This window comes from Balaenoptera musculus, chromosome 4 (genome assembly GCF_009873245.2).
Source record: "Balaenoptera musculus isolate JJ_BM4_2016_0621 chromosome 4, mBalMus1.pri.v3, whole genome shotgun sequence".
Classification (NCBI taxonomy): domain Eukaryota; kingdom Metazoa; phylum Chordata; class Mammalia; order Artiodactyla; family Balaenopteridae; genus Balaenoptera; species Balaenoptera musculus.
In genome coordinates, this window is record NC_045788.1 from 75,584,858 (window position 1) to 75,597,990 (window position 13,133).

Below are 13,133 nucleotides of genomic sequence, written 5' to 3' on the forward strand. Positions count from 1 at the left end.
AGATAAATTGACAGGCTTCAACATTCTTTAATAAAAGTTACAGAGAGAACAGAGGGACTGAAAGAGAAGTAATATTTAAATAAATGCTAATAATTTTCCAGAGTTGACTAACTATGAGTTCTCGGATCAAAAGTATCTCCGAATACTACGGAGGTTAAATAAAAGTTAACCCACAATTACACATATTGCAGTGAAACTGCATACTATCAAGGGCAGGGGGGAGACCAGTATATGAAGCTGCTTGGGCTGCCATAACAAAATGCCATAGACTGGGTGGTTTAAACAACAGACATTTATTTCTCACAGTTTTGGAGGCTGGGAAGTCCAAGATCAAAATTGATTTAGTTTCTGGTGAGAACTCTCTTCCTGGCTTGTAGGTGGCCGCCCTCTCACTGTGTCCTGACGTAGCAGGGAGAGAGAGAATGCGAGCTCTCTCCTGTGTCTTCTTCTAAGGACACTGGTCCTATCTGATCAGGGCCCCACTGTTATCACTTCATTTAACCCTAATTACCTCCATAAAGGTCTGGTCTCCAAATACAGTCACACTGAGAGTTGAGGCTTCATCATATGAATTTAGGGGGGACACAAACATTCAGTCCATAGCAACCAATTAAAAATCAGAGTTAAAAATATGTCATGTATAAATAAATGGCTAATAGATGTTTCAGCAGCAGGAGAAGTAAGAAAACAGACGTATAACTTCTAAGTGTTGGACCTAGAATACTATGCCTAGATAAACTATCCTACAGCAGTGAGAGAAAAATAAAGACCAAAGGTATAAACTCAAGACTCTCATTAAAAGAACTATTAAAAGATATACTTTAGAAGGAAAAAAATCAAACAATGAGAAAGGATGCACAATATAAGAAACAACAGTGAACACAGAAATTGATTAAATATATTTATATTCATTTAACTGTTAACCTATGTAAAAAATTCCTGAGTGTGTGTGTGTGTGTGTGTGTGTGTGCGATTTAAAAATATGATTAAAATGAAAATTAGGTGACAATAGCAATATGGGGCAGGCTATTCTGGGGGGAGGGATGTTAAAGCCATATTCAGAGTCAGGAAGATGATAATTATGGACTATGTAAAGAAAAATTATAATTGTATACAGTTGAGGTTTGCTGCATAACAAACCACTACAAAACTTAATGGCTTAAAAGAAACATTATCTTATTCAGCTCTAGAATCTTTGGGGTAGCTGTAGTTTTAAAAATCTGGGCCAGCTCAGCTGTCTTGACTATTACACACGTCTGTGATGCGCTGGTGGCTGGCTAGATGATCTAGGATAGCTTCAATGTCTGGAAGTTGACGGCCTGCATGCTGGGATGCCTTAGTTCTCTTCCAAATTGCCTCTCATCTTCCAGATTGTCTGCTGACGCTGTTCACATGATGGTCCAGGCTTCCAAGTGCAGCCAGGGAGCAAGCCTCCTTGTGCAAGCACTTTTTAAGTTTCCGTTTGTATTACATTTACTAATGTCCTGTTAGCAAAAAAAAGTCACGAGGCCAAGCCCAGATTCAAGGGGTGGAGAAACAGACTCCACCCCTTGGTAGGAGGAAAAGAATTTGTGGCTGCTTTTATTTTTTGTAATTAAAAAAAAATTTTTTTTAAACATTTTTATTGGAATATAATTGCTTTACAATGGTGTGTTAGTTTCTGCTTTATAACAAAGTGAATCAGCTATACATATACATATATCCCCATATCTGCTCCCTCTTGCGTCTCCCTCCCCCCCACCCTCCCTATCCCACCCCTCTAGATGGTCACAAAGCACTGAGCTGATCTCCCTGTGCCATGCGGCTGCTTCCCACTAGCTATCGATTTTACATTTGGTAGTGTATATATGTCCATGCCACTCTCTCACTTTGTCCCAGCTTACCCTTCCCCCTCCCAGTATCCTCAAGTCCATTCTCTACGTCTGCTTCTTTATTCCTGTCCTGCCCCTAGGTTCTTCAGAACCTTTTTTTTTTTTTTTTAGATTCCATATATATGTGTTAGCATACGGTATTTGTTTTTCTCTTTCTGACTTACTTCACTCTGTATGACAGACTCTGGGTCCATCTACCTCACTACAAATAACTCAATTTTGTTTCTTTTTATGGCTGAGTAATATTCCATTGTATATACGTGTGTGGCTGCTTTTAGAATCTACCACAGTCTGCTCCTTGGCCACAAATTATTCACATTTCTCCCACATGTAAAGTTTGCTAATCCTCATTTCAGGGTTTCTATCTCATCCTACATATAGCATCAGGCTGGAAGGATGTGATCTCATGATCTTATCACATCAGGCTGAATGAGGATCCTTAGATGTGGCTCCTTGGGTAAGGCGCCTCTTGATTCAGAGATCTGTGAATTAAAATGACAAGTCATCTTCTCACTACACACCTGACGTACAGTGGTCAGACAGAGGCAGGTTAACTGAATAGACGCATCCCTTCAAAAGGGGGAAGATCAGAGGATACATAACAATCACTGGTCTAAAATTCCCCCTAGGCCCTTGATTAGGGCTCAGTTCTGCTTCCTGGGAGCGCCTTCCCATTCCATTGTTCTCCAAGGCCCTAGACTCCATTCCCTAGTCCCTTGGTTCCCCATCTTGAGAAATCTTTCCTTTCCGTAAGAAATGGCCATGTTAACAGTTCAGCAGCTTTCTCATCTGGTTTCCTGCCCATAGGTAGTTGAGAGCCTAGAGACTTCTTCGCAGTTTAATCAATCTTAGTTCCCTCTAGTCCAAGCTGATGGTGCTTTTGCTGGTATAGTTTTGTTTTGTTTTTGTTTTTTTAACATTTTGGGCTTTCTGTGTAACAGATTATAGTCTACTTTATTCAACAAAAGCTATACCCGCAATTATTTTTTCTCTAGATTTATTCACTGTGATTTGGGATTAGGCTTCTGTTATGCCTTTTTGTCTAGTTGAGAAAGTATACTAGGCACTTTCTTAAATCTTTCAGAGGTCTTAACAAGTGGCCATACCCTTGCTTTTCTCTTTGTCCTAAGGTCTCCTTTTACTTTGAGAATCTTTTACTTGAAGACTATTCAGATATGGGGAGACTGGAGATGAGAGTTTTATTTTCCAACACAGCAGGCTCTGGACCCTCTGTATTCCATCTAAATTCTGGTTGCAAACTGAACATTTCCTTCTTTTGCCCATTCTTCTGTCTTGCCATATTTTATTATATGCAGTTAAGCGTACCCAAGTGGCACTTTCCAAATTCTCTCTGGAGATCTACTTAGCTGTAACTGAAAGTTTATTAGGTTCATTTTTTTTTCCTCTCAAGGTACTGTCAACTTCAGTTTTACCAAGTGTTCTGTCTCTACGTAGTATAAGTCATCATTTTCCAGACCTGCTACAGCAGGTGGGTTTTGGGGTTTGTTTTTTTTTTTCATTTTTGCAACCTTTGCAGTCTGTTTCCTTACTGATTTTCTGGTCACTGCCCTATTCCAAAGCCAACACCACATGTTTTAGGATTTTGTTATGGCAGCACCCCACTCTTGAAACCAATTTCTGTATTAGTTAGCTTTTACTGTATAACAGTCCACCCCCAAATTTAGGGACTTAAACCATGGCCATTTTCATTTATATCACTAGTTTTTGGGTTGGCTAGGTGGTCTTTCTGGTCTGGACCAGCACAGTTGATCTCTCAGTTTAGTCAAGAAAGCTTTTCTTTCAGGAAAATTTATGACCTTAAATACATTTATTAAAAATTAAAAAAATGAAAGATAGTTGAATATTGTATTATTTAAAATGGTATTTGTGTGTAAATGATCATGGGTTAAATGACCTAGAGGTTTAACCTTGTCATGTTACAAGAAGTTTGTTTTGTCAAACTCAAGTTCCTGTACCGATGCGCAGTGAGGCCAAACAAACTGAAACATCAGAGTTTGGAGCAGTTTATTGATCGAGAGGGTGCCAACCAAGAAGATATGAGACATAGGTTTTTCTCAGATCCATCTTCCTGGCTGGCTGGACTATAAGGTTTTTAAAGGCAACATTTGGGCTGAAGGTTGTGGAGGGCATGATTTTCTTCTGATTGGTTGGTGGTGAGGAAACAGTGTTGTGTTTCAGGAATCTTAATCACCAACCTTCTGGTTCCAGCCAGTCTGGGGTCTCTGTGCTTGTGGTCAGCATGCAGTCACCATCCTCCACCTGGGTGGGAGTCCTAGTTCCTGCAGAACAACTCAAAGATATGCATCAGATGGTTACTTATATCCCTTGAAGAGGAACTAGGACTCTGTTTGATTGCTGAACTATTGTTTCTTGACTGCCTTTCCTTTGTTTCTGCATTCCCTCACTTCCCTAATTAGTAACTGGCTCTGCTCTTTGGAAATCAGGGAAGTCCTAGGACACTAAAGCCTTTTTCTACAAACAAGAAACAGGGGACACAGAAAGGCTTTTGTACCCGGGAGGGAGCTGCAGGGTCCTGCTCGGTTTCAGTCCCCCCTTTTCTTTGATATCCTCAATTCTGAGGGAAACTGGTGCAGGATAAAAAAGGAAATAAAGTTTTGGTTGGAGAGGTTAATCATAAACTTTGCAGAGGTGAAACCGCACACCTCAGATTGGGACTTGAACCCAATCACACCTCAGATGGGACTCAAACCCAGCCAAAATTCAGACTGGGACTTGAACCCACTGTCTTTTCATTGAAATCGCACACCTGGTCTCAGGATTTAATGAAGCTAAGGTTCTTTATGTCTCATAGCAGAAAGAATTCAGTGAGAGACAAAGTGATAGGTAAGAAATGGATTTATTTAGAGAGATACACATACCATAGACAGAATACAGTCTTGTCTCAAAAGGCAAGAGCAGCCCCCAAATATGGGATGGTTAGTTTTTGTGGGCTGGGTTATTTCATAGGCTAATAAATTGGGGGAATTATTCCAACTATGTTGGGGAAGGGGCGGGGATTTCCAGGAATTGGGCCACTGCCCACTTTTTGGCCTTTTATGGTTGGCCTTGGAACTGTCATGGTGCCTGTGGGTTTGTCATTTAGCATGCTAATTATTACAGTGATTGTATAATGAGGATCAAGGTCTACTGGAAGTCAAATCTTCCACCATCTTGGGCCTAATAGGTTCTAACCAGTTTATGTCATATTCTATTCTTAATGGTTGTATCATTCTTTTAATGGTTGTGCCCTGCCCTCTTCCCTCCTGTCTCAGAGGAACACAGTTTTAAGGGGGACTTGATTTCATTTGGAGGTAGACAGTTCAAATCAGATATGGAGGTTCCATGATGCCATGACAGCCCAGGATCTTCTAACTTTTGACTCATCTAAACTTAGCTTTCATACTCATGCTAGCTGCCTCATGGTTGTAAGGTGGCTGCTCTACTTCCAGTTTTGTATGCACATTCCAAACATGATGAGGAAGAAAAGGACAGGTTATGAAAGAGGCATGTACCAGCTGAGTCTGCTATCTGTAATTAAAGAGTTTTCCTGGAAGCCCTACCCAGTGAGTTCCACTTATATGTCATTGGTAACAGATGTGTCATATGGCATTTCCTAGCTGCAGGGGAGTCTGAAAAACATAATTTGTTTGTTTTTTAGCTTGGCATATTGCTTTCCCAAACTAAATAGGGGTTATGCTAATAAAGAACAAAGGGAGAATACATATTGTGTAGATGACTATTACTGTCTATACATGTCCATCTCAAGAAGATAGACAAGGAAGAAAATAAGCCTTTAGAAAAGTAAAAGTAAGGAAACTAAGAGGACAAACAAAATGAAATAGAAAGCAATTTAGAGAATCAAAAAGAGTTATAAAATAGATAAATCCCTAGTTAAGTTTTTTTTTTCAAGAAAGAGCTACAAATAATATTTTGAAAGAAAGGGAACTATAACTACAGATGTGTAATAGATAATAAAAATCATAAGATTATACTCTGAAGAATTTTATGACAAAATTTGGATTGGGAAAAGACATAGTTTTCTAGGTAAATATAATTTGCCAAAACTACTTGAAAAAATATAGAAAATACCAAAAAGCAAAAATCATTAAAGAACTTAAGCTGATAACCAAGACCTCATCTCTCCAAAATATCAGGCTTAGGTGGTTTACATCTGTACTTTATTCAACTTCTAAGAAGTAGGTAATCCTAATATTAACAAACTGTTTAAGAGAATAGAAAATTAGGAAAAGCTCTCTACTTTTACAATGATAATATAACCTAAATACCCAAACCAGACAAGAAGAATACAAGAAAGGAAAATTATAAAACAGTCCAATTTATAAACATAGATGCTTATGGAATATTTGCAAATCTATTTCAAATATTTACATTCTAAGTAGAGTTTTTGCATGAAATTAAGAATGATCCAACATCAGAAAATATGTTAATGTAATAAATCATGTTAACAGGTCAATAATACCTACAATCTGTAAGAAACAGAAAAAGTAGTTGTCAGAATTTAGTGCTTTTTCATGATTGAATAGACTTCTCAGGAAACTTAGAAGGGAATTTCCTTAACTTGATAAAGAGCATCTATCAAAATATTCCAGCAAAAACTATCCTTAACAATAAGACTCTAGGCTTCTTTTCAGTAAAGACATGAAAAAGATAAAGATGCCCTTTCTCACCATTTATATTCAGCATTGTACAGGAGATTCTAGCCAATGCAATAAGATAAGAAAAATGTTGTGAATGTTGGAAAGATATGTCCTTATTTGCATACAATATGATTTTCTTGAGTTTTTTTAAGTAGAAAATATATAGTAAGAGCTTGCCAGTTTCCCTAGACACAAAATCAACATATAGACATCTTATTCACCAGTAATAACCAATTAGAAAAATTAATAAATAAAGGATCTCATTTTCAATAGTAATAAAAGCTTCAAGATACCTAGTGGTACGCCTAACCAAAATATGTACAAGAATATTTTTGGAGAAATTACAATTACTGAAAAGAAAAAAAGTCTTAATAAATGGGAAAAAAAGGCAGTGTTCATGAATTGGAAGACTCATTATAAAGATGCCAGTTGTCACCAAATTAATTTATAAAATGAATGCCCTTCCAAGTATGGATGAGGACGTGGAGCAACAGACTCATTCACTTCTGAAAGGAGTGTAGATCAGTACAACAGCTTTAAGAAACAATTTAGTTACACCTTTTTTTTTTTTTTAATGCTTCAAAGACACAAGTCTTATTGAGGACAAGGTTATATACAAATCAGAATGTTCCCTAGAAATGACACCTGAATAAAAAAGGACAAGTGGCCCCTGGATATAAGAGGTCAGTGGTGATCCAAGGAAATGTTTTAGGTTAGAGGGATTAAAAGTAGAAGTTGAACCACCATACATTGTCACAAAGTTGGTGAAGGGAAGCATGTCACCTGGAGTTAAAGTGCACAGCAAAGGTAACAGGCATTTTAAAGTGGCAGAGAATTGAAATATTCTTTTGTAAGCCGAAAAGAAATGAGAGGCTCAATAATTTTAGTTTATTACGTTAGAGAGATAAAAAGCCAAAAAGAGGTAGAGGAGCCAAGTACAGTTCACCCCTTTTTCTCTGGTAAGAAGCAAAAGAATTCTTAGAGGGCTGGGTTTTGAGTGCTTCAGCTAGATACTCTTAGGACCACACAAGATTTTAAATGCAGCATCTGTCCTGGATGTATTAAGTAACTATTATCTTCTCTTATTCTGCCAATGCATAGATCAGTGTGAAGATTCAGGTGTCCTCCAGAAGTTCATGGGTTCTTACCAGATCCTCCTCTTTACCCTCTTTGCGGTGTTGGCATCAACAGCTTTCCTCTTTCTAGGCTTTCCTCTTTCAGCCCTGTGGACTTTTGACTTGGAAACTGCCTTCATTTGATTTCACAGATTGCCCCAACTGACTCTAAAGTTGCCCCTGAATACGTGAGGTAGGAACTTCCTAGCAGTAAAACAAGACAATAAACAGGATGTATCCAAAATGTGTTTATTGGGATGGTTTCCCATTCATCTTGATTCTAGGTGCTTTTAGTGCTGCTTCCATCTGGAGGAGCATCCTTCTGTAAGCCTTGCTTTTCCTCCTGTAGGCTGGCAGAGGACAATAGAGCAGCCAAGACACAAAACTACTGTTTGTGCATGGCTAAAGATGGTGGTGATTTTATAGCAACCTGGGCATTTCACATCCGTGAAATAGGAATTGGGGCTCTGCACCAGGCACTTCTTCTTGTGTTTCTTCTTCTCCTCTTCTGGAGAGGGATGAATGAGATCCTTTGCGAGAGGCATGTTATCATAGGGAGGTCATCTCTGCCAGAAAGCTGGTTACAGCTTTTAACGCAGAAATTCTAGTCCTAGATGGAGAATCTTTCTTATGTTTCAGCAAATGCATTAAAATGTCTATTGCAGCAAAATAAGAAAAGAAAAGAAGGAAACGGTTTAAATGTCCATCAGTAGGAGAATGATAATAGTGGTGTACTCATAGAATGAAATGCTATACATCTTATGCACAGGAGCAAAAAGAACTATTGCTATATTTCTTAACAGATGGATCTCAAAAACATAGTTGAATGAAAGAAGCAGGGTATGGAAGGATACGAAAAGAATAATATTTATATAAGTTTTAAAGTCTGAAAAACAATAATAAATAGTGTTTATGCTTATATTGTCTTTTTAGGAATCCATGCAAACATGCCAGGGAATGATAAACAATGAGTTTGTGATGATGCTTCTCTAGGGAGAAAGGAAAGGGCTTGAAAATGGGAAGAGAGGGTTCAAAAAGAGCCTCAAGTGTATCTGATCTTCTTTTTATTGAAGATCTGTTTGTCTCTATGTTGGAAATCTTTCACCATTTAAAAGTTGTTTTATCCTAAATGCAATGAGGTATCCTGGATTGGACCCAGGAGCAGAAAAAAAAGACATTAGTGGAGAAATTGGTGAAATCCAAATAAAATCTGGAATTTAGTAAATAATGTACCAATGTTGGTTTTGTAGTTCTGACAAATATACCATGGTAATGTAAGATGTTAAAATTAGGGGAAATTGGTTAAAGGAATTCTCTGCATTATCTTAGCAACTTTTCTAAAAATCTAAAATTATTCCCAAATGAAATGTTTATTTTAAGAAGTGGGGGTGGATTTTAGAACACTTTAGAACACTCCTAGAGGACAAGACCAGTCTCTCTGGTAAGTCTGATTTATTCCCGTTTCATGTTTGGTACTCCCTTAAAGTTCGGAGATCTTAGAGCAGGAAGGGGCTCTAACAGAGCACCCTATCCAGCCCCTTTCCTCTGGGAGGTAAGGCAGGTAAGGTATTTAAAAAGAAACTCCTGGAGACCAGAGAAGCTGAGGAACTCAGTGAGCAGGGAGGACTGGAACCCAGAAGTTTTATCTCCTAGGATGATCTTTGTTCCTACTTCATTGCCTCTCATAATAAAGACAAATGAGGTTGAACAGCCTCCCTTATTTGTTTGTTTTGAAAACCGGAGGAAAAGAATTACATATCACCCAGAAATGGTTTAGGCGACCAAAGACACAAGGTAGAGAGGTCAATGCGAGGTTGGTACATCATATTGTCTCTTTGTTATGAACCGCCTTAGGATTTGAGACTGCCTACCCCCTGAGGGCAGAGTGGGCTGGGATGGGAGGGAACTAAGAATTGTAGAATGCATCTGTGTCCTCAGTCCTTATCAGAACCATCTGTATAGATGTAATTGCCCCCATCTTACAGAAGAGGTAACAGGCTTGAAAGGTTAAATGACTTCCCCAAGGTTATAAAACTAATAAGAGGTAGGCTTATTGTGATACTCTGATGTAATAAATTTGTCATGTTTCCTGGAAATAGCTCTTAAAACCTTTGTAATTTCTTAAGTGATAAGAGTTATATGGACATCTTTTGTTCCTAACTCCTTAAGTAGCACTAGAGCATAAAGATGAAATGGGTGTTTTTTGTTATTCATAGCAAGCCTCTTTCAACCACTGAGTTTATATTAATGAGGTGATTTCTGGAAAGCCCCTAGAAAACCATAGGAAGGGGGCTAGTTGCCAGCAGAGCCAGACAGGTGATTAGAGAGTTGGAACTTTCAGTTCCAACCACCTGACCTCTGGGGAGGGGAGAAGGGCTAGAGATTGACTTAATCACCAATGGCAAATGATGTATTCATTCGTGCCTATGACAGGAAGCCGCCATAAAACCCCAAAAAGATGGTGTTTGGAGAGCTTTTGGGTTGTTTCATCCATGTGCCAGGAGGGTGGTATACCCCAGACTCCACGAGACAGTAGCCCCTGTGCTTGGGACTCTTCCGGACCTCACCCTATGTATCTCTTCATCTGACTGTTCATTCATGTTCTTTAATATCCATTGTAATAAACCATTAATCTAATAAGTAGACTGTTTTCTTGAATTCTGTGAGCTGTCCTAGCAAGTGATCAAACTCGAGGAGGGGAGTCATGGGAGCCTCTGGTTTATAGCCAGTCAGTCAGAAGTCCAGGTAACAACCTGGACTTGCAGTTGGCATCTGAAGTGGGGGCAGTCTGTGGGATCTGATGCTCTCTCCAGGTAGATAGTGTCAGAAGTGAATTAAATCGTAGGACACTCAGCTGGTGTTGCAGAGAATTGCTTGGTGAGGGGCAAACCTCTACACATTTGGTGACCAGAAGTGAAGCAGAATGTCATCACAGAGTAGAGAAAAGTAAAGGAGAGTTTTCCTTTTACACCTATGTTATAGGAAGCCAGGGCTGACTCTAAGAACTCATATTTAAGGAAGACCCCTCTGAAGTCAGGGAGGATAAATTCCCCAGAGCCGACAGCCACCCTTGGAACAGCTGGGGCTGGGAATGATGTAGAACATGAGCCAAGGCAGAACAACAGCCCAGAACAGACTGAGAAGAGCTTCAGGGGAGTGGGCATCAGGCCTGCCAGGGTTAGAAGCCACTGCAGATTCTTCCCTCTGGAAAAGAAAAAGTCATGTGGGTAAGCTCCCTACGCTCCCACTCCTCCTTCCTCTGTCCTATCTCAGCTGCAGGGCCTGTGTCTGCTAGCCTTCCGGGGAAGGGCTCCTTAAAACCAAGGGCCTCATTTTGTTTAGTTGTTGTAGAAGAGGCTCATGTGACTGAAGAGGACTCCTCAGGGCTTGATTGAGGTGATATGGGTGAAAGTAAACTGTAAATCTCTATGTAAATGTGGTTGTTGGCTGAACAGTGTAAACCTGGGAGGTTTGTGAGGGCAAGGGGAGAAAAGTGCCTCTTGAGAGAGGTCTCCCAGGAGAATATGAGATTAGTTGAGGTTCAGTGAATTCCTTTGTTGTTAACTGAAGAAGCATATTTGAAGGATAAGCTTCCTCACTTAGAGTAGAGCATCCCAGACTTGTCGCCATAGTGACAGTGCTCAAACGGAGGCTTTAAAACCAGAAAACACCAGGTCAGAGGGATTCTTTTGGAGCCATGATTCTCCAGTAGAGGACTCAGCTATTGTGTGCTATGGAGGAGAGGGACAGGGAGTTTGAATAGCTTCCCTTCCTTCCTGTCTCTTGCTGTGGGGCTTTTGTTTTGGTTTTTCTCTCTGAATTGATGTGGCCTTTGGAAAGGGGTGCCTCCCTGCAGAAGGAACTCATCTTCATTAAAACCTGTGTCAGAAGCTGGAGGCACCAACAATAAACTATCCTAAAAAGAAACTAAGAAAACAATCCCATTTACAATAGCATTAAAAAGAAATATGAATAAATTTAACTAAGGAGGTGAAAGACCCATACACTGAACACTATAAGACATTGGTGAAAGAAATTGAATAAGACACAAGTAAATGGAAAGATAGCTCATGTTCATGGATTGGAAGAATTAATATTGTTAAATCATCTGTACTACCCAAAGCGATCTACAGATGCAATGCAATCCCTATCAAAATTCCAATGACATTTTTCACAGAAATAGAACAAACAATCCTAAAATTAGTATGGAACCACAGAAGACGCTGAGTAGCCAAAGCACTCTTGAGAAAGAAGAACAAAGCTGGAGGTATTACAATTCCTGATTTCAAACTATATTACAAAGCTATACTAATCAAAAAAGTATGGTACTGGCATTAAAACAGACATGTATCAGTGGAACAGAATAGAGAGCCCAGAAATAAACCCACACATATACAGTCAACTAATCTTTGACAAGGGGTCCAAGAATACACAATGGAGAAAGAAGAGTCTCTTCAACAAATGGTGTTGGGAAAATTTTGCATATCCATATGCAAAAGAATGAAATTAGACCCTTATCTTATACTATACACAAAAGTCAAATCAAAATGGATTAAAGACTTAAACAGAAGACCTGAAACTTTAAAACTCTTAGAAGAAAACATAAGAAGAAAGCTCTGTGACATTGGTCGTGGCAATGACTTTTTAGATATGACACCAAAAACTCAGGCAACAAGAGCAAAAATAAACAAGTGGGACTATATCAAACTAAAAAGCTTTTGCTCAGCTAAGGTAACCATCAACAAAATGAAAAGGCAACATACAGAATGGGAGAAAATATCTGCAAACCATATATCTAAAAAGGGATTAATATCTAAAATATATAAAGAACTCATATAGCTCAATAGCAAAAACAAAACAAACAAAAACCCACCACAAAGATATCAGATAACCCAATTAAAAAATGAGCAAGGGCCCTGAATAGACATTTTTCCAAAAATGACATCCAGGTGGCCAATAGGTATATGAAAATGTGCTCAACATCACTAATCTTACTGATGGTGCTGAAGGACAGACAGAACAAAAAGTAGTTCTGAAGGAACTGTTACTGTAACTGAAGCTTGTAGAAGGATAGAGATTATATATATATATTATTTTATTCTGTTATATATCTGATTCTAAGTGTTGAAAACTGACCTAAGTATTCTTCACTAGTTCATGTCTTTATCCTTTCATGTGTCTTGTGAATTCCTATAGATAAAATGTGCTTTATGGTTATTAGTCTTAACGGACAAAAAGTTCCAAGTCCTCTCATTGTTCCAAGTTCTCTCCAGTGTTCAAGTTTTCCTCTACTGTGTATCATAGGGTGTCTGACCCACTAGTTGCTAATGTTATCTGGTAGTGTTATTCTTGGACTTTAATGACCTCAGAGTTTCCACATTACCTCCTTCTGTTATAAAACAGCATACAAGTAGGGCCTGAGGAGAGTTCTCCAAACCGAGAATTTCAGGACAATTTCTCTATAGGGG

General features: G+C 38.8%; 1 protein-coding gene across 1 annotated transcript; it reads right to left on the reverse strand.

Moving 5' to 3' along the window:
- Positions 1-7,955: 7,955 nt before the first annotated feature.
- On the reverse strand, positions 7,956-8,210 carry LOC118894782 (40S ribosomal protein S27-like). Its single transcript, XM_036851343.1, has one exon. It carries the CDS (start codon positions 8,208-8,210, stop codon positions 7,956-7,958), a length of 255 nt encoding a protein of 84 aa, XP_036707238.1.
- Positions 8,211-13,133: the final 4,923 nt, after the last annotated feature.

What these genes read in the sequence shown, in the direction of transcription:
- LOC118894782 (XM_036851343.1), bottom strand. Translation starts at nt 8,210, where the DNA reads ATGCCTCTCGCAAAGGATCTCATTCATCCCTCTCCAGAAGAGGAGAAG.